Here is a 19,251-nt window from a genome sequence, read left to right as displayed (position 1 = left end):
TGGGATTAGAGAATTCCAAAACAACCCTCTGAGTGAAGACATTTCTCCTCCTCTCAGTCCTAAATGGCCGAGCCCTTATTCTGAGGCTGTGACCCCCTAGTTCTAGACTCCCCAGCCCGGGGAAACATTCTCCCTGCATCTATCCTGTCAATTCCCCTCAGTATCTTATATGATTCAGTGAGAGCACCTCTCATTCTTCTAAACTCCAGGGAGTATAGGCCCAGTCCATTCAACCTCTCCTCAAAGGACAATCTCCCCATCCCAGGAATCAATCTAGTGAACCTTCTCTGTCTTGAATATACTCACCGACTTAGCATCCACAGCATAGAAACATAGAAGATAGGAGCAGGAGTAGGCCATTCGGCCCCTCGAGCCTGCTCCGCCATTCAATGAGATCATGGCTGATCATCCAAACTCAGTACCCTGTCCCTGCCTTCTCCCCATACCCCTTGATCCCTTTAGCCTTAAGAAATATATCTAACTCCTTCTTGAATATATTTAATGAACTGGCCTCTACTACCCTCTGGGGTAGAGAATTCCAAAACAATCCTCCTCATCTCAGTCCTAAATGGCCGACCCCTTATTCTGAGACTGTGACCCCTGGTTCTCGGCTCCCCAGCCCCGGGGAAACATCCTCCCTGCATCGACCCTGTCGAGCCCCGTCAGAATTTAGAGAAGCTGGGATTGCTCTCCTTAGAGCGGAGAAGGTTAAAGGGAGATTTAGCGGAGGTGTTTAAAATGATGAGGGGTTTTGATCGAGTAGATAGGGGAGGAACTGTTTCCAGATGGGATTGGGGGCAAGGTATTGACTTGGATAGAGAACTGGTTGGCGGACAGGAAGCGAAGAGTTGGAATAAACGGGTCGTTTTCCGAGTGGCAGGCAATGACTAGTGGGGTACCGCAAGGATCGGTCCTGGGACCCCAGCTGTTCACAATATATATTAATGATCTGGACGAGGGAATTGGATGTAATATCTCCAAATTTGCAGACGACACAAAGCTGGGTGGGAGGGTAAGCTGTGAGGAGGATGTTGTGAAACTCCAGTATGATTTGGACAGGTTGGGTGATTGGGCAGAAACATGGCAAATGCACTATAATGTGGATAAATGTGAGGTTATCCACTTTGGTGGCAAAAACAGGAAGGCAGATTATTATTTGAATGGCAATAGATTGGGAGAAGGGGAAGTGCAAAGAGACCTGGGTGTCCTTGTGCACCAGTCGCTGAAGGTAAGCATGCAGGTGCAGCAGGCGGTTAAGAAGGCAAATGGTATGTTGGCCTTCGTAGCAAGAGGGTTCGAGTACAGGAACAAGGATGTCTTGCTGCAGCTGTACAGGGCCTTGGTGAGACCACACCTTGAGTATTGTGTGCAGTTTTGGTCGCCTTACCTGAGGAAGGACGTTCTTGCCATGGAAGGAGTACAGCGAAGATTCACCAGGCTGATACCTGGAATGGCAGGAATGACGTATGAAGAGAGATTGTGTCGATTGGGCTTATACTCACTGGAGTTTAGATGATTGAGAGGGGATCTCATCGAAACCTATAAAATTCTGTCAGGCCTGGACAGACTAGATGCAGGAAGGATGTTTCTGATGGCCGGGGAGTCCAGAACCAGGGGTCATAGTCTAAGGATAAGGGGTAAGCCATTTAGGACTGAAATGAGGAGGAATTTCTTCACCCAGAGAGTGGTGAACCTGTGGAATTCTCTGCCACAGAGGGCAGTGGAGGCCAGTTCATTAAATGTATTCAAAAAGGAGTTAGATATATTTCTTAAGGCTAAAGGGATCAAGGGATATGGGGAGAAGGCAGGCACAGGGTACTGAATTTGGATGATCAGCCATGATCTCATTGAATGGCGGAGCAGGCTCGAGGGGCCGAATGGTCTACTCCTGCTCCTATCTTCTATGCTTCTATGTTAGGAGGGTCGGTAACCAGAGGACACAGATTGAAGGTAATTGGCGGAAGAATTAGAGGGCAGATGAGGAGAAATTCGCTATGATCTTGAATGCACTGCCTGAAAGGGCGGTGGAAGCAGATTCAATAGTAAATTTCAAAAGGGAATTGAATATATAATTGAAAAAGAAAAAAATTGCAGGGCTATGGGACTAATTGGATAGCTCTTTCAAAGAGCCGGCACAGGTACGATGGGCTAAATGGCCTCCTTCTGTCCTGTAGGGTTCAACTATCACTTTTATCATCGCCCCAAGATTGAGAACAAATGGAAGTCCATTTAAATGGCACCTCATCACTCAGGACATCCCAAAGCTCTTCACGTATATTGGATTACATTGAAGTGTTGTCACCGTGTGCTGTGAACTTGGCCCCCATTTTGTACCAAGTCCCACCACGAGATGAATGACCAGTTAATGTCTCTTTGGTGCTGCTGGTTGAGGGAGGAACCAGCAAAAAACTCCCCTGGCTCTTCTTTGAACTGGACCGTGGGATCTCTCCCATGGACCTGAACAAGGAGACGGGACCTCGACAGAAAGACAACACCTCTGGCAACTACAGCACTCCCTCAGTGTTACGCTGGGGTGTTAGTCTCGATGACGGGTTCAAGTCCTGGAGCGAGGCTTCAACCCACGACCTTCTGACTTCAGGCGCGAGAGTGCTACCGACCGAGCCAAGCCGAGGTGTCAAAAAAAGTTCGACAATGGGAGAGAATATGAAATAAGTCACAAAGTAGTTCGGTGAAACCACGCTTCGGGTTTTAGAAGCCTGCGGGTGGTCGGATGAAGGAAGAGGTAAGGCATCCTACAGTTTTGAGGTTCTTATAGAAAAATAGAATGGTTACAGCGCAGAAGGAGGCCATTTGGTCCGTGCCGGCTCGCTGCAAGAGCACTTCAGCTAGTCCCACTCCCCCGCCCTTTCCCCGTAGCTCTGCACATTGTTTTCCTTCAGATACTTGTCCAACTCCCTTTTGAAAGCTATGATTGAGTTTGCCTCCACCACCCTTTCAGGCAGTGCATTCCAGATCGTAACCACTCGCTGCGTAAAGAAGTCTTTCCTCGTGTCTCCTTTGGTTCTTTTACCAATCACCTTGAATCTGTGTCCTCTGGTTCTCCACCCTTCCGCCAATGGGAACAGTTTGGGGGAAAAATTCAGTATCGTCCCGAGTGGGGCGCCATTATCGGCCGTGCGCAAAGTTTAGCGCCTGGCGCTAATTATCGCCTCCGACGGCAAACTTGGCTTTTATCACCCCTGGAGGTGATTGGAGCGCTAAATCAGGCGCTTCAGACCTGTCTTAAGGCGCAAAGGCCGAGGAGCGAGGCGCTACCTCAGAGCGCTGGCGAAGCTCATGTGATGTCAGTCAGCAATGGAACACAGACACACTGGCGCCGGCCAGTTCTTAAAGGGGAGGGTCAATCTTGCTCTCCATCCACATCCTGCTCATTGTCCAAAGATGTGCAGGTTAGGTTGATTGGCTATGATAAATTGACCCTTAGTGTTAGGGGGATTAAATACGTGGGGTTACAGGGATAGGGTGGGATATGTGTTGGTGCAGGGGTTACGGGGATCGGGTGGGATATGTGTCGGTGCAGGCTCGATGGGCTGAAATGGCCTCTATCTGCACTGTGGGGTTTCTGTGATTCTGTGATTCTGTGATTGCTGCCTTGAATCTCGGCCTGGAGAGACCTGTACATCAAATCTGCTGGAAAGAACAATGGAGAGGCCCAGGGAAAGAGCTCAGAGTGCAGCCCTCATAGTCTCTTCTAAATCGATGCAAGGAAGATCAAATCAAAATGAACCTGCAAAGTGCTGCTCAGTCCCCAAAACTCCTTCACACAGCGTTGAATCTCTCCAGAAGTCTCTCTCTCTCTCTCTCAGAATGCGTGGTGCAAAAATGTCACCAACAAAAAAAGGCAGGAAGCGGTCGCCTTTAAATAGCGCTCCCCCAGTCCCATCCCGACTGCAAAACGCTCCCCTCAACCTGTCGTTGCAGGCGGTAAGGCAGGGGGCGCCACTCAATATCCGGTCTGGGGCGCTACGCACTCGACTGGCGTCATGATCTGCCGGCGCAGGAGATCGTGGCGGTAGTGTTTAGCGCCGCCGCAAAATGTCTAGTTAATTTCGCGAGCGGCGCAAACATCGCCGCGCCCGGGCACTAGTTGCTTTGCGCCTCATTAGCGCCCTCTTAAGGCGCTAACGGGAGCTGCAAAGCAACTGAATTTTTCCTCCTTTCTCTCTACCTACTCTGTCTAGACCCCTCATGATTTTGAACACCTCTATCAAATCTCCTCTCAACCTCATCTGCTCTAAGGAGAACAACCCCAACTTCTCCAGTCTACCCATGTAACTGAAGTCCCCCATTCCTGGAACCATTCTTGTAAATCCTTTCTGCACCCTCGCTAAGGCCTTCACCTCCTTCCTAAAGTGCGGTGCCCAGAATTGGACACAATACTCCAGTTGAGGCCGAACCAGTGTTTTATAAATGTTCATCATAATCTTTTTGCTTTTGTGATCAAAGCCTCTATTTATGAAGCCCAGGATCCCGTACTTTTTTTTAACCGTTTTCTCAACCTGCCCATGCCACCTTCAACGATTTGTGCACAGAAACCCCCCAGGTCTCTCTGTTCGTGCACCCACTCTAGAATTCTACCCTTTAGTTTATATTCCCTCTCCTCGTTCTTCCTACCAAAATGCATCACCTAGCACTTTTCCGCATTAAATTTCATCTGCTACGTGTCCGCCCATTCCACCAGCCTGTCTATGTCCTCTTGAAGTCTTTCACTATCCTCCTCACTGTTCACTATTGACTTGGAAAAAGTTTGAGTTAGAGTCGGAGACAGTGCGATGGATCTTGACTTCCACTCAGCGAAGATGCAGGGAGTAGGTTGAGCAGGTAGGAAGGTGCATTTGGAGCTGGGGGGAGGACCGAGCGTTCAGAACCCAAGGCGGGCTGGCTATTCGACCGCAGGAAGCTGATCCTGTCCTCCTCACCCGCCTGCTCCATCCTGATCGTTCACCATCTCAAGCCCCGGGACCAGGTGCAGCAGCTCGCCTGCGAAAGGCACTCTCTAAAATGTTGTGTTTCTGCAATTCCAGGTGGGAGTCGTCAGCTGGGGAGTCGTAAACATGTGTGGACATTTCCGACTACCGAGCCACGCCAGAGATTTCCACATCAACTTGTTCCAGGTGATGGGCTGGTTGAAGCAACACTTGGGCAACAGCACCAGGTTCCTGGAGCTGCCCCAGTAACTCACGCCCGTTCCTGACCGCACCTGCTGCCCAGGGGGTATTTTTTAACATCATTGCTGACGGCCGACTGTGCGAAGCGCCGCGCGTTAGGATAAGTCTTACACCTGCCTTTGCTGGGCTGTGGTTTTTCTCTGATCTGCATCGGTTGTGCCCAGACCGGCTGTGCCTGCGCGAGGATTTTCCCCACGCGAGCCGGGAATCGTCCGATTCTGTTAAACCTGAAGAACCCCCAACCCCCGCTCTCTCTCTCTCTCTCTCTCTCGCTCTCTCTACCCCCTGTGATTCTACAGAACCACAGTCAGGCTCCAGACTGTGGAGGGCCTGCAATAGACGGGGCTCAGCAAAGCAACTCCAAGGCCAGGGTGGAGTCTCCAGGAATTGAAGGTTAATCTCAATGGACACTGCTAGACCCAGGAGAAAAATCTCATACGTTACAAACGATGGTGTGATGAAAGCTCCAGGAACATGGCCAGAGTTGGGAAGCTCTGGGTCTACAGGGGGGGTGGGGGGTTGAATTCTGGTGTTTACATATTATAAAACCAGGCGGGCAGAAGAGTGATGAAGGTGGGAGAGAGAGAGAACGAGGCCGATTATTACAGACCATGGGTTCGTTATCCAGAAAGTCGTTGGCCCCTCACTGTCCGGGACAGTAGGTGGTGAAAGAAATCAAGAGTAGAAACATGGCTGGATGGTCTGATGAATCGGACGGGGATTGAGTTCAGGGAGTGGGGGGGGGCGCGGTGGGGGATCAGATTTTGCACAGCAACCTGACTGTAGGACGGAGAGAGGGAGGGACAGTGCAAGAACACAACTCGCACAGTTGGATATTAAACTTTAAATGTCTTAACCGCACCTCATACCTGGCCTGTAATAAAAGACAAATAAAATACGCCACCTCTGCCCTTTTGTACTCCATTATCTTGCGAATGGGTTGCGACTCTTTGGAATTCTCTGCCCCAGAGGGCCGGGGAGGCTCAGGCGTTGAACGTATTCGAGACAGAGAGCGATAGATTATTGGACGCTGAGGGAGGCGAGGGATATGGGGATGGGGGGGAGGGAGTCGAGGGATATGGGGATCGGTGGGGGGGGGAGTCGAGGGATATGGGGATCGGGGGGGAGGGAGTCGAGGGATATGGGGATGGGGGGAGGGAGTCGAGGGATATGGGGATCGGTGGGGGGGGGAGTCGAGGGATATGGGGATCGGGGGGGAGGGAGTCGAGGGATATGGGGATGGGGGAGGGAGTCGAGGGATATGGGGATCGTTGGGAGGGAGTCGAGGGATATGGGGATCGGTGGGGGGGGGAGTCGAGGGATATGGGGATCGGGGGGGAGGGAGTCGAGGGATATGGGGATGGGGGGAGGGAGTCGAGGGATATGGGGATCGTTGGGAGGGAGGCGAGGGATATGGGGATCGGTGGGGGAGGGAGTCGAGGGATATGGGGATGGGGGGAGGGAGTCGAGGGATATGGGGATCGGGGGGGGAGTCGAGGGATATGGGGATCGGGGGGCAGGGAGTCGAGGGATATGGGGATCAGGGGGAGGGAGTCGAGGGATATGGGGATCGGGGGGGAGTCGAGGGATATGGGGATCGGGGGGGAGGGAGTCGAGGGATATGGGGATCAGGGGGAGGGAGTCGAGGGATATGGGGATCGGGGGGAGGGAGTCGAGGGATATGGGGATCGGGGGGAGGGAGGCGAGGGATATGGGGATCGGGGGGAGGGAGTCGAGGGGTATGGGGATCGGTGGGGGAGGGAGTCGAGGGATATGGGGATCGGGGGGGGAGTCGAGGGATGGGGGATCGGGAGGGAGTCGAGGGATATGGGGATCGGGGGGGGAGGGAGTCGAGGGATATGGGGATCGGGGGGGGAGTCGAGGGATGGGGGATCGGGGGAGGGAGGCGAGGGATAGGGGGATCGGGGGGGAGGGAGTCGAGGGATATGGGGATCGGGGGGGAGGGAGTCGAGGGATATGGGGATCGGGGGGAGGGAGGCGAGGGATAGGGGGATCGGGGGGGAGGGAGTCGAGGGATATGGGGATCGGGGGGGGAGTCGAGGGATGGGGGATCGGGGGGAGGGAGGCGAGGGATAGGGGGATCGGGGGGGAGGGAGTCGAGGGATATGGGGATCGGGGGGGAGGGAGGCGAGGGATCGGGGGGGAGGGAGTCGAGGGATATGGGGATCGGGGGAGGGAGTCGAGGGATATGGGGATCGGGGGGAAGGAGGCGAGGGATCGGGGGGGGAGGGAGTCGAGGGATATGGGGATCGGGGGGGAGGGAGGCGAGGGATAGGGGGATTGGGGGGGAGGGAGGCGAGGGATAGGGGGATCGGGGGGGAGGGAGTCGAGGGATTATGGGGATGGGGGGTGGGAGTCGAGGGATTATGGGGATGGGGGGTGGGAGTCCAGGGATATGGGGATCGGGGGGGAGGGAGTCGAGGGATATGGGGATCGGGGGGGGAGTCGAGGGATGGGGGATCGGGGGGGAGGGAGTCGAGGGATATGGGGATCAGGGGGAGGGAGTCGAGGGATATGGGGATCGGGGGGGAGGGATATGGGGATCGGGGGGGAGGGAGTCGAGGGGTATGGGGATCGGTGGGGGAGGGAGTCGAGGGATATGGGGATCGGGGGGGAGGGAGTCGAGGGATATGGGGATGGGGGGAGGGAGTCGAGGGATATGGGGATCGGGGGGGAGGGAGGCGAGGGATATGGGGATCGGTGGGGGAGGGAGTCGAGGGATATGGGGATGGGGGGAGGGAGTCGAGGGATATGGGGATCGGGGGGGGAGTCGAGGGATATGGGGATCGGGGGGGAGGGAGTCGAGGGATATGGGGATCAGGGGGAGGGAGTCGAGGGATATGGGGATCGGGGGGGGAGTCGAGGGATATGGGGATCGGGGGGGAGGGAGTCGAGGGATATGGGGATCAGGGGGAGGGAGTCGAGGGATATGGGGATCGGGGGGGAGGGAGTCGAGGGATATGGGGATCGGGGGGAGGGAGGCGAGGGATATGGGGATCGGGGGGGAGGGAGTCGAGGGGTATGGGGATCGGTGGGGGAGGGAGTCGAGGGATATGGGGATCGGGGGGGGAGTCGAGGGATGGGGGATCGGGGGGGAGGGAGTCGAGGGATATGGGGATCGGGGGGGGAGGGAGTCGAGGGATATGGGGATCGGGGGGGGAGTCGAGGGATGGGGGATCGGGGGAGGGAGGCGAGGGATAGGGGGATCGGGGGGGAGGGAGTCGAGGGATATGGGGATCGGGGGGAAGGAGGCGAGGGATCGGGGGGGAGGGAGTCGAGGGATATGGGGATCGGGGGGGAGGGAGGCGAGGGATAGGGGGATTGGGGGGGAGGGAGGCGAGGGATCGGGGGGGAGGGAGTCGAGGGATTATGGGGATGGGGGGTGGGAGTCGAGGGATTATGGGGATGGGGGGTGGGAGTCCAGGGATATGGGGATCGGGGGGGAGGGAGTCGAGGGATATGGGGATCGGGGGGGAGGGAGTCGAGGGATATGGGGATCAGGGGGAGGGAGTCGAGGGATATGGGGATCGGGGGGGAGGGAGTCGAGGGATATGGGGATCGGGGGGGAGGGAGTCGAGGGGTATGGGGATCGGTGGGGGAGGGAGTCGAGGGATATGGGGATCGGGGGGGGAGTCGAGGGATGGGGGATCGGGGGGGGAGGGAGTCGAGGGATATGGGGATCGGGGGGGAGGGAGTCGAGGGATATGGGGATCGGGGGGGGAGTCGAGGGATGGGGGATCGGGGGAGGGAGGCGAGGGATAGGGGGATCGGGGGGGAGGGAGTCGAGGGATATGGGGATCGGGGGGGAGGGAGTCGAGGGATATGGGGATCGGGGGGAGGGAGGCGAGGGATAGGGGGATCGGGGGGGAGGGAGTCGAGGGATATGGGGATCGGGGGGGGAGTCGAGGGATGGGGGATCGGGGGGAGGGAGTCGAGGGATATGGGGATCGGGGGGGAGGGAGTCGAGGGATATGGGGATCGGGGGGGGAGTCGAGGGATGGGGGATCGGGGGAGGGAGGCGAGGGATAGGGGGATCGGGGGGGAGGGAGTCGAGGGATATGGGGATCGGGGGGGAGGGAGTCGAGGGATATGGGGATCGGGGGGAGGGAGGCGAGGGATAGGGGGATCGGGGGGGAGGGAGTCGAGGGATATGGGGATCGGGGGGGGAGTCGAGGGATGGGGGATCGGGGGGAGGGAGGCGAGGGATAGGGGGATCGGGGGGGAGGGAGTCGAGGGATATGGGGATCGGGGGGGAGGGAGGCGAGGGATAGGGGGATCGGGGGGGAGGGCGTCGAGGGATATGGGGATCGGGGGAGGGAGTCGAGGGATATGGGGATCGGGGGGAAGGAGGCGAGGGATCGGGGGGGAGGGAGTCGAGGGATATGGGGATCGGGGGGGAGGGAGGCGAGGGATAGGGGGATCGGGGGGGAGGGAGTCGAGGGATATGGGGATCGGGGGAGGGAGTCGAGGGATATGGGGATCGGGGGGAAGGAGGCGAGGGATCGGGGGGGAGGGAGTCGAGGGATATGGGGATCGGGGGGGAGGGAGGCGAGGGATAGGGGGATCGGGGGGGAGGGAGGCGAGGGATAGGGGGATCGGGGGGGAGGGAGTCGAGGGATTATGGGGATGGGGGGTGGGAGTCGAGGGATTATGGGGATGGGGGGTGGGAGTCCAGGGATATGGGGATGGGGGGTGGGAGTCCAGGGATATGGGGATCGGGGGGGAGGGAGTCGAGGGATATGGGGATCGGGGGGGGGGGGGCGGGGGCTGGAAAGTGGAGCCGAGGTGGACGATCAGCCATGACCTCATTGAATGGCGGAGCAGGCTCGAGGGGCCGAATGGACGACTCCTGCTCCTATTTCTTATGTTCCTACCTGCACAACATCGCCTCGAGTGGACACCGAAAGGACGGTGGGAGCAGATTCAACAGGAACTTTCAAAAGGCAACAGGATATATACTTGAAGGGGAGAACATTTACAGGTGTTATGGTGTGTGTGGGGGAGGGGGGTGGGATTAACTGGAGAGCTCTTCCGAAGAGCCGGCACAGGCACGATGGGCCGAATGGCCTCCTCCTGTGCTGTGTGATTCTGTGAGTGCTGTTTTCAGTGCAGTGGTTAACACTTGTTATGCCGAGGCATAGAATATAAGAGCAGGGAGGTTACGATGGAGCTGTACAAAACGCTAGTTAGGCCACAGCTGGAATACTGTGTGCAGTTCTGGTCGTCACACTATATAGGAAGGATGTGATTGCATTGGAGAGGGTGCAGAGGAGACTCACCAGGATGTTACCTGGGCTGGAGCGCTTCAGCTATGAAGAGAGACTGGACAGGCTGGGGTTGTTTTCCTTGGAGCAGAGAAGGCTGAGGGGGGACCTGATTGAGGTGTACAAAATTATGACGAGGCTTAAGATAGGGTAGATAGAAAGGAACTTTTCCCCTTAGTAGAGGGGTCAATAAGCAGGGGGCACAGTTTCAAGGTAGGAGGTTTGGAGGGAATTTGAGGAAAAGCTTTTTCACCCAGAGGGTGGTTGGAATCTGGAACTCACTGCCTGAAAGGGTGACCGAGGGAAATAACAACAGAAGATGCTGGAAAAACTCAGCAGGCCAGGCAACATCCGTGGAGAGAAATTAGAGTCGACGTTTCGGGTCGAAACCCTTTTTCAAAACTGGAAAGGAAATAAAATAGATCAAAGGCAGGGCTGTGATAGAACAAAAGAAGTGAAGAGACATTAAGAGGTATTCAAAACCAGACGAGATGGTGATAGGACAGAGGAGACAAAAGACGGCTCTAGATTAGGTGTGAAGTGTTCTGGCAGGATGGGAGACAGTTGCCATGTGGGAGAGAGAAAAAAAAAGGAAAGGGGGGAGGGAAAGGGAAGACCCAAAACAAAGGGGTGGAAAAGAAATATATAAGTAAAAATGTAATAGGGGCCGAGGTTATGATCTGAAATTGTTGAACTCGATATTGAGTCCGGAAGACTGCAAAGTGCCTAATCGGAAGTGCCTAATTGGAGAGAGAGAGGACGGAGAGAGAGAGAGAGGAGGGCAGAGAGAGAGAGAGGAGGGAGGAGAGAGAGAGAGAGAGGAAGGCGGAGAGAGAGGAGGGCAGAGAGAGAGAGGTCAGGTGTTCAACGATGGAACTCGGGACAATTCTACCATTCAATCTCCCTCGCCCCCTCCGTTCAATCCTGCTTTTTGCTTTTAATTCAGTGACAATAACAAAAATAAATCACATCACCAGCAGAGGGAGATTGCTAAAGGGGACAGTGCGTGCTGTAATACAGAGAAACACCAGCAGAGGGAGATTGCTAAAGGGGACAGTGCGTGCTGTAATACAGAGAAACACCAGCAGAGGGAGATTGCTAAAGGGGCAGTGCGTGCTGTAATACAGAGAAACACCAGCAGAGGGAGATTGCTAAAGGGGACAAGGAGAAACCAACAGAGGGGGAGCGAGAGATTTACCTGTAGTGCAGTAACATTGATAAACCTACAGAGGGCGAGCGAGAGCTTTACCTGTAGTGTAGTCGCTAAGCAAAAGGAAAAATATCTGACATATTGGGCAGAAACAACAAAAACCCAAAGCAAACTCAATTGCTACTTGGCCCTAAACAGACAATACAACATAGCTGATTACCTGACCATGGTAAAGGATAACAAACTGAGAAGAACCTTGACAAGGTACAGACTTAGCGAACATAGCCTAGCGATCGAAAAAGGCAGACACAGGCAGACCAGGCTGCCAAGAGAAGACAGGATATGCTCTCACTGCAGTCAGGGAGTAGTGGAGACAGAGATGCACTTCCTCACAGCCTGTGAAAAATATCAGGGCATCAGGGAGAATTTCTACCAAAAATTCTCACAAATATGCCCTGAATTCAGAAATCTGAATGACAACCAAAAACTCCCATACCTACTGGGAGAGGAGAGAAGCTGTGTAACACTGGCGGCACACTATGTTACAGCTTGCCATGAACAGAGGGACAACCAGTAAACTAAGAAAAGAGTATATAAAAAAAAATGCGAATGTATATTTATACACTCAGGGATATACCTGTTTATACAATGTATGAATAGAACTGCGTTTATGTGTTCAACCATAAATGTATTTTGATGCTTTGGCAACATAAGATGTACCTTATCATGCCAATAAAGCGATTTGAATTTGAATTTGAATTTGAATTTAGTGCAGTAACATTGATAAACCTACAGAGGGCGAGCGAGAGATTTACCTGTAGTGCAGTAACATTGATAAACCTACAGAGGGCGAGCGAGAGATTTACCTGTAGTGCAGTAACATTGATAAACCTACAGAGGGCGAGCGAGAGATTTACCTGTAGTGCAGTAACATTGATAAACCTACAAAGGGCGAGCGAGAGATTTACCTGTAGTGCAGCAACATTGATAAACCTACAGAGGGCGAGCGAGAGATTTACCTGTAGTGCAGTAACATTGATAAACCTACAGAGGGCGAGCGAGAGATTTACCTGTAGTGCAGCAACATTGATAAACCTACAGAGGGCGAGCGAGAGATTTACCTGTAGTGCAGTAACATTGATAAACCTACAGAGGGCGAGCGAGAGATTTACCTGTAATGCAGTAACATAGGGACGCAAGACTTCATTAACTGTCCACGAGGAGAGTTAAGTAATATAGCAGGTATATCGTAAATCAGTGAAGAACACGGAAGGGAGGCAACGGTATGAATAGGCTTGCATGGGGGATGTGCTGGGAAGAGATAAGACTTTGGATGCGACTGAAAATTAATGAGCACTCGTGTGAGGAATGGCCAGACTGTAATAAACAACCCAAGACATTAATGGGCGCACGCAACAAGTGGCAGCAGCAAACCTTACCACTAAACGACCTGTTCTTGCTCAGGCCAACATCCCCAGCATCGAAGCTCTGACCACGCTCAATCAGCTCCGATACGAGACTCCCAAAACAAGCGCTCTACTCGGAGCTCCCACACGGCAAGAAAGCCCCAGGTGGGCAGAGGAAACGCTTCAAGGACACCCTCAAAGCCTCCTTGAAAAAGTGTAACATCCCCACCGTCACCTGGGAATCCCTGGCCCAAGACCGCACAAAGTGGAGGAGAAGCATCCGGGAAGGCGCCGGGAGCAAGCGGAAGCCAAGCACAAGGAGCGCAAGGAGCGCACGTCGACCCAAGCACCCCACCCACCCGCCCCTTCAACCACCGTCTGCCCCACCTGTGACCAGAAGGCTTTCGATAAGGTCCCACACAAGAGATTAGCGTGCAAAATTAAGGCACATGGGATTGGGGGCAAGGTATTGACTTGGATAGAGAACTGGTTGGCGGACAGAAAGCGAAGAGTTGGCATAAACGGGTCGTTTTTCCGAGTGGCAGGCAGTGACTAGTGGGGTACCGCAAGGATCGGTCCTAGGACCCCAGCTGTTCACAATATATATTAATGATCTGGACGAGGGAATTGGATGTAATATCTCCAAATTTGCAGACGACACAAAGCTGGGCGGGAGGGTAAGCTGCGAGGAGGATGTCGGGAAAATCCAGTACGATTTGGACAGGTTGGGTGATTGGGCAGAAACATGGCAAATGCAGTATAATGTGGATAAATGTGAGGTTATCCACTTTGGTGGCAAAAACAGGAAGGCAGATTATTATTTGAATGGCAATAGATTGGGAGAAGGGGAAGTGCAAAGAGACCTGGGTGTCCTTGTGCACCAGTCGCTGAAGGTAAGCATGCAGGTGCAGCAGGCGGTTAAGAAGGCAAATGGTATGTTGGCCTTCGTAGCAAGAGGGTTCGAGTACAGGAACAAGGATGTCTTGCTGCAGTTGTACAGGGCCTTGGTGAGACCACACCTTGAGTATTGTGTGCAGTTTTGGTCACCATACCTGAGGAAGGACGTTCTTGCCATGGAGGGAGTGCATCGAAGATTCACCAGGCTGATACCTGGGATGGCAGGAATGAAGTATGAGGAGAGATTGTGTCAATTGGGCTTATACTCACTGGAGTTTAGAAGATTGAGAGGGGACCTCATCGAAACCTATAAAATTCTGTCAGGCCTGGACAGACTAGATGCAGGAAGGATGATTCTGATGGCCGGGGAGTCCAGAACCAGGGGTCATAGTCCAAGGATAAGGGGTAAGCCATTTAGGACAGAAATGAGGAGGAATTTCTTCACCCAGAGAGTGGTGAACCTGTGGAATTCTCTGCCACAGAGGGCGGTAGAGGCCAGTTCATTAAATATATTCAAGAAGGAGTTGGATATATTTCTTGAGGCTGAAGGGATCAAGGGATATGGGGAGAAGGCAGGGACAGGGTACTGAATTTGGATGATCAGCCATGATCGCATTGAATGGCGGAGCAGGCTCGAGGGGCCGAATGGCCTACTCCTGCTCCTATCTTCTATGTTTCTATGTTTCTATGTGACAGAGACTGTAGATCCCGCATTGGACTCATCAGTCACCTGTGAACTCATGTTTAATGTGGAAGCAAGTCAGCCTCGGTTCCGAGGGACTGCCTAAGAGAAGAGAGAGAGTGAGAGAGACATCAACAACAACAACAACTTGTATTTATATAGTGCCTTTAATGTAGTAAAACATCCCAAGGTGCTGCACAGGAGTGTTAAAAGACAAAAAATTGACACCGAGCCAGATAAGGAGATATTAGGGCAGGTGACTTGGTCAAAGAGGTAGCGAGGCAGAGGGGTTTAGGCAGGGAATTCCAGAGGTAACAAAGGCCCGGGTGAGGGTTTCAGCAGCCGATGAGCTGAGGCAGGGGCAGAGACGGACGATGTTACGGAGGTGGAAATAGGCGGTCTCAGTTATGCTGCGGATATGTGGTCGGAATCTCATTTCAGGGTCAAATATGACACCAAGGTTGCGAACAGTGTGGTTCAGCCTCAGACAGATGTTAGGGAGAGGAATGGAGTCAGTGGCTGGGGAACGGAGTTTGTGGACGGATACACACAGAACGTGGGGACATATTCTATCCACATTTGTCTTACGTAATTACACCTATAAAAGATACAACACACTGGAGTTCCTTGTGAACGTTGGTCTAGTCTTGCCGAGGCTACCACAAGCAGTCAAAACGACCTGATTGAGGAGTCCTCGGTACATGTGTTATAATCAGTAACTTTCTCTCATCTGCACTGCTTGTAAGGGGGTGTGGTTTATTATCTTGATGACTGAATTCAATAAAGAGTATTAGCCAGATGTTTCAGTGTTTCCTAGTCCGCGAACTTGTATCAGAGGTAAAGGGTGCATGACAGTGTCCTAGGCCCAACCATCTTCAGCTGCTTCAATGACCTTTCCTCCAACATAAGGTCGCAGAGAGCCGGCATGGGCTCAATGGGCCGAATGGCCTCCTTCTGTGCTGTAACCATTCTATTCTATGAAATGGGGATGTTCGCTGATGACTGCACAGTGTTCAGCGCCATTCACAACTCCTCAGATAATGAAGCAGTCCATGCCCGCAGTCAACAAGACCTGGACGACGTTCAGGCTTGGGCTGATAAGTGGCAGGTAACATTCGCGCCACAGAAGTGCCAGGCAATGACTATCTCCAACAAATGAGAGTCTAGCCACCGCCCCTTGACATTCAACGGCATTACCATCGCCGAATCCCCCACCATCAACATCCTGGGGTTTACCATTGACCAGAAACTTAACTGGACCAGTCACATAAATACTGTGGCAACAAGAGCAGGTCAGAGGCTGGGAATTCTGCAGCGAGTGTCTCACCTCCCGACTTCTCAAAGCCTTTCCACCATCTACAAGGCACAAGTCAGGAGTGTGATGGAATACTCTCCACTTGCCTGGATGAGTGCAGCTCCAACAACACTTAAGAAGCTCGACACCATCCAGGACAAAGCAGCCCGCTTGATTGGCACCCCATCCACCACCTTAAACATTCACTCCCTTCACCACCGGCGCACCGTGGCTGCAGTGTGTACCATCTACAAGATGCACTGCAGCAACTCGCCAAGGCTTCTTCGGCAGCACCTCCCAAACCCGCGACCTCTTCCACCCAGAAGGACAAGGGCAGCAGGCACCTGGGAACACCACCACCTCCAAGTTCCCCACCAAGTCACACACCATCCTGACTTGGAAATATATCGCCGATCCTTCTTTGTCGCTGGATCAAAATCCTGGAACTCCCTAACAGCATTGTGGGAGTACCTTCACTACATGGACTGCTGCGGTTGAAGAAGGCGGCTCACCACCACCTTGTCAAGGGCAATAAGAATGGGCAATAAATGATGGCCTTGCCAGCGATGCCCACATCCCATGAATGAATAACAGAAAACTCTTGGGAGACTCAGATATACGATCTCACTGTCGAAGTTTTGTCTCTAGACTTGACTCTTCCGACACACTCCTGACCGGCCTTCCACATTCGACCCGCCGTAAACATGAGGTCATCCAAAACTCTGCTGCCTAACTCACGCCAAGTCCCGTTCACCCATCACCCCTGTGCTCGCTGACCTACATTAGCTCCCGCTTAAGCAGCGCCTCGATTTTAAAATGATCGTCCTTTATTTCAAATCCTTCCATGGCCTCACCCCTCCCTATCTCTGTAACCTCCTCCAGCCCCACAACGGCCCGAGATATCTGCGCTCCTCTAATTCTGCCCTCTTCAGCATCGCTGATAATAATTGCTCGACTGTTGCCTGGGCCCTAAGCTCAGGAACTCCCTCCCTAAACCTCTCCGCCTCGCTACCTCCCTCCCCTCCTTTAAGACGCTCCTTAAAACCTCCCTCTTTGACCAAGGTTTTGGTCGCCGGCCCTAATTTTTCCTTTTGTGGCTCCCTGGTCATTTATTTTGTCTTGAAATACTCCTGTGCAGCACCTTGGGACATTTTACTATGTTAAAGGCGCTATATAAATACAAGTTGTTGTTGAGAAACCAAATAAAGCCTTTCCCTTGGCCCCTCTTCGCTCGACGATTCAACTTAGAAAATAAAATATCTGTTTAATTTTGTGTTGAATTGACGTGTTGAAATGGGCTCCTTTCCTGGTGCATTGCAAGTACAGGAAACTCTTTGGTATCCGGCACCTACGGGACCGGGATAGTGCCGGTTAATTCAAAATTCCGGATAACGGAAAAGTATACCTACCAAGGTACGAGAGCCCCGTTACACAGCCACAGGTGCAGGAACCCCGGTTACACGGCCACAGATCCAGGAACCCCGGTTACACGGCCACAGGTGCAGGAGTCCCGGTTACACGGCCACAGGTGCAGGAACCCCGGTTACACGGCCACAGATCCAGGAGTCCCGGTTACATGGCCACAGATCCAGGAACCCCGGTTACACGGCCACAGGTGCAGGAACCCCGGTTACACGGCCACAGATCCAGGAGTCCCGGTTACACGGCCACAGATCCAGGAACCCCGGTTACACGGCCACTTGTGCAGGAGCCCCGTTACGCAGCCACAGGTGCAGGAACCCCGGTTACACGGCCACAGATCCAGGAGTCCCGGTTACACGGCCACAGGTGCAGGAACCCTGGTTACACGGCCACAGGTGCAGGAACCCCGGTTACACGGCCACAGATCCAGGAGTCCCGGTTACACGGCCACAGATCCAGGAACCCCGGTTACACGGCCACTTGTGCAGGAGCCCCGTTACGCAGCCACAGGTGCAGGAACCCCGGTTACACGGCCACAGATCCAGGAGTCCCGGTTACACGGCCACAGGTGCAGGAACCCTGGTTACACGGCCACAGGTGCAGGAACCCCGGTTACACGGCCACAGGTGCAGGAACCCCGGTTACACGGCCACAGGTGCAGGAACCCCGGTTACACGGCCACAGATCCAGGAGTCCCGGTTACACGGCCACAGATCCAGGAACCCCGGTTACACGGCCACTTGTGCAGGAGCCCCGTTACGCAGCCACAGGTGCAGGAACCCCGGTTACACGGCCACAGATCCAGGAGTCCCGGTTACACGGCCACAGGTGCAGGAACCCTGGTTACACGGCCACAGGTGCAGGAACCCCGGTTACACGGCCACAGGTGCAGGAACCCCGGTTACACGGCCACAGATCCAGGAGTCCCGGTTACACGGCCACATGTGCAGGAGTCCCCGTTACACGGCCACAGGTGCAGGAACCCCGGTTACACGGCCACTTGTGCAGGACCCCCGGTTACACGGCCACAGGTGCAGGAACCCCGGTTACACGGCCACTTGTGCAGGACCCCCGGTTACACGGCCACAGGTGCAGGAACCCCGGTTACACGGCCACTTGTGCAGGAACCCCGGTTACACGGCCACTAATATACAGTAAAACTTACCTGAACCTACTCCTGAATTTTGCCCGTTAATAGAGAATTCCGTATATTTAGTTGCCGTTTGAATGAGAGTTTCCTGTAATTTAAATCCGCCCCTGAATTTTCACAGACGCTGGGCACCACACCTTGTCCAATTATTATTCGGAGGAGGAACAAATAAATAAAGAGGGATTAGTCTTCTGTGTGGAGAGGTGAGATACTGAACACAGAGACAAGGATGATCCAGAAATCAACATTGTGAATGTAGGAAAGAAAAAGTAGTTTGCATTGAGATTGTCCAATAACAGGAGGAGCGAAATACCGAGAATGGAGGTAAGGACCGTGTTCTAGACTGGTGGCTGAGATCATTCGTGTATTGGTGCTGGGGGACGAGTAGATCTTTCCTCTTTAACATTTATTTGTTAAAAGCTTTGGTCTGGTATAAATTTGTTACACGTTCGAATCCTGAGGCAACACGAGATTATTTTCCACCCAAATACAAATTAAAATAAATTCGGTTTGGATCACAAGGTCTTCCGAACGGCAGATTCAAACAGTGTCAATCAGCCTGAAGAGAATCAAATACAATCAGCCTAAAATGTTTTGCCTGCTGGAATGCAGCAGAGGGTCGAGGGAGTTTAGCTGCATTTACCTCGATTGCAATTCGTGCTTTGAGGATTGAGAATAGTGACAACAACAACTGGAATTTATACAGCGCCTTTAACGTAGCACAACGTCCCAACGGGTTATCAAACAAAATTTGACAGGGACCCACAAGCAAGGAG

General features: G+C 53.5%; 1 protein-coding gene across 2 annotated transcripts in view; it reads left to right on the top strand.

The window, feature by feature from the left end:
• The window catches only part of LOC147096438 (complement factor B-like), a 78,271-nt gene extending 72,173 nt beyond the window's left edge, over positions 1-6,098 (top strand). For both annotated transcript variants that reach the window (XM_085975211.1, XM_085975212.1), the window contains one exon: positions 5,046-6,098. In XM_085975211.1, coding sequence (XP_085831337.1) covers positions 5,046-5,198 — 153 coding nt within the window. In that variant the 3' untranslated portion in view covers positions 5,199-6,098. The remainder of the gene's footprint in view (positions 1-5,045) is intronic.
• Positions 6,099-19,251: the final 13,153 nt, after the last annotated feature.

Source organism: Somniosus microcephalus, unplaced genomic scaffold (assembly GCF_052327205.1).
Source record: "Somniosus microcephalus isolate GS21.2 unplaced genomic scaffold, FLI_Smic_1.0 unresolved_chr1, whole genome shotgun sequence".
In the NCBI taxonomy this organism is placed as follows: Eukaryota; Metazoa; Chordata; class Chondrichthyes; order Squaliformes; family Somniosidae; genus Somniosus; species Somniosus microcephalus.
Note: the sequence above shows the minus strand (reverse complement) of the source record. Positions and strands in the feature narration are given on the sequence as shown.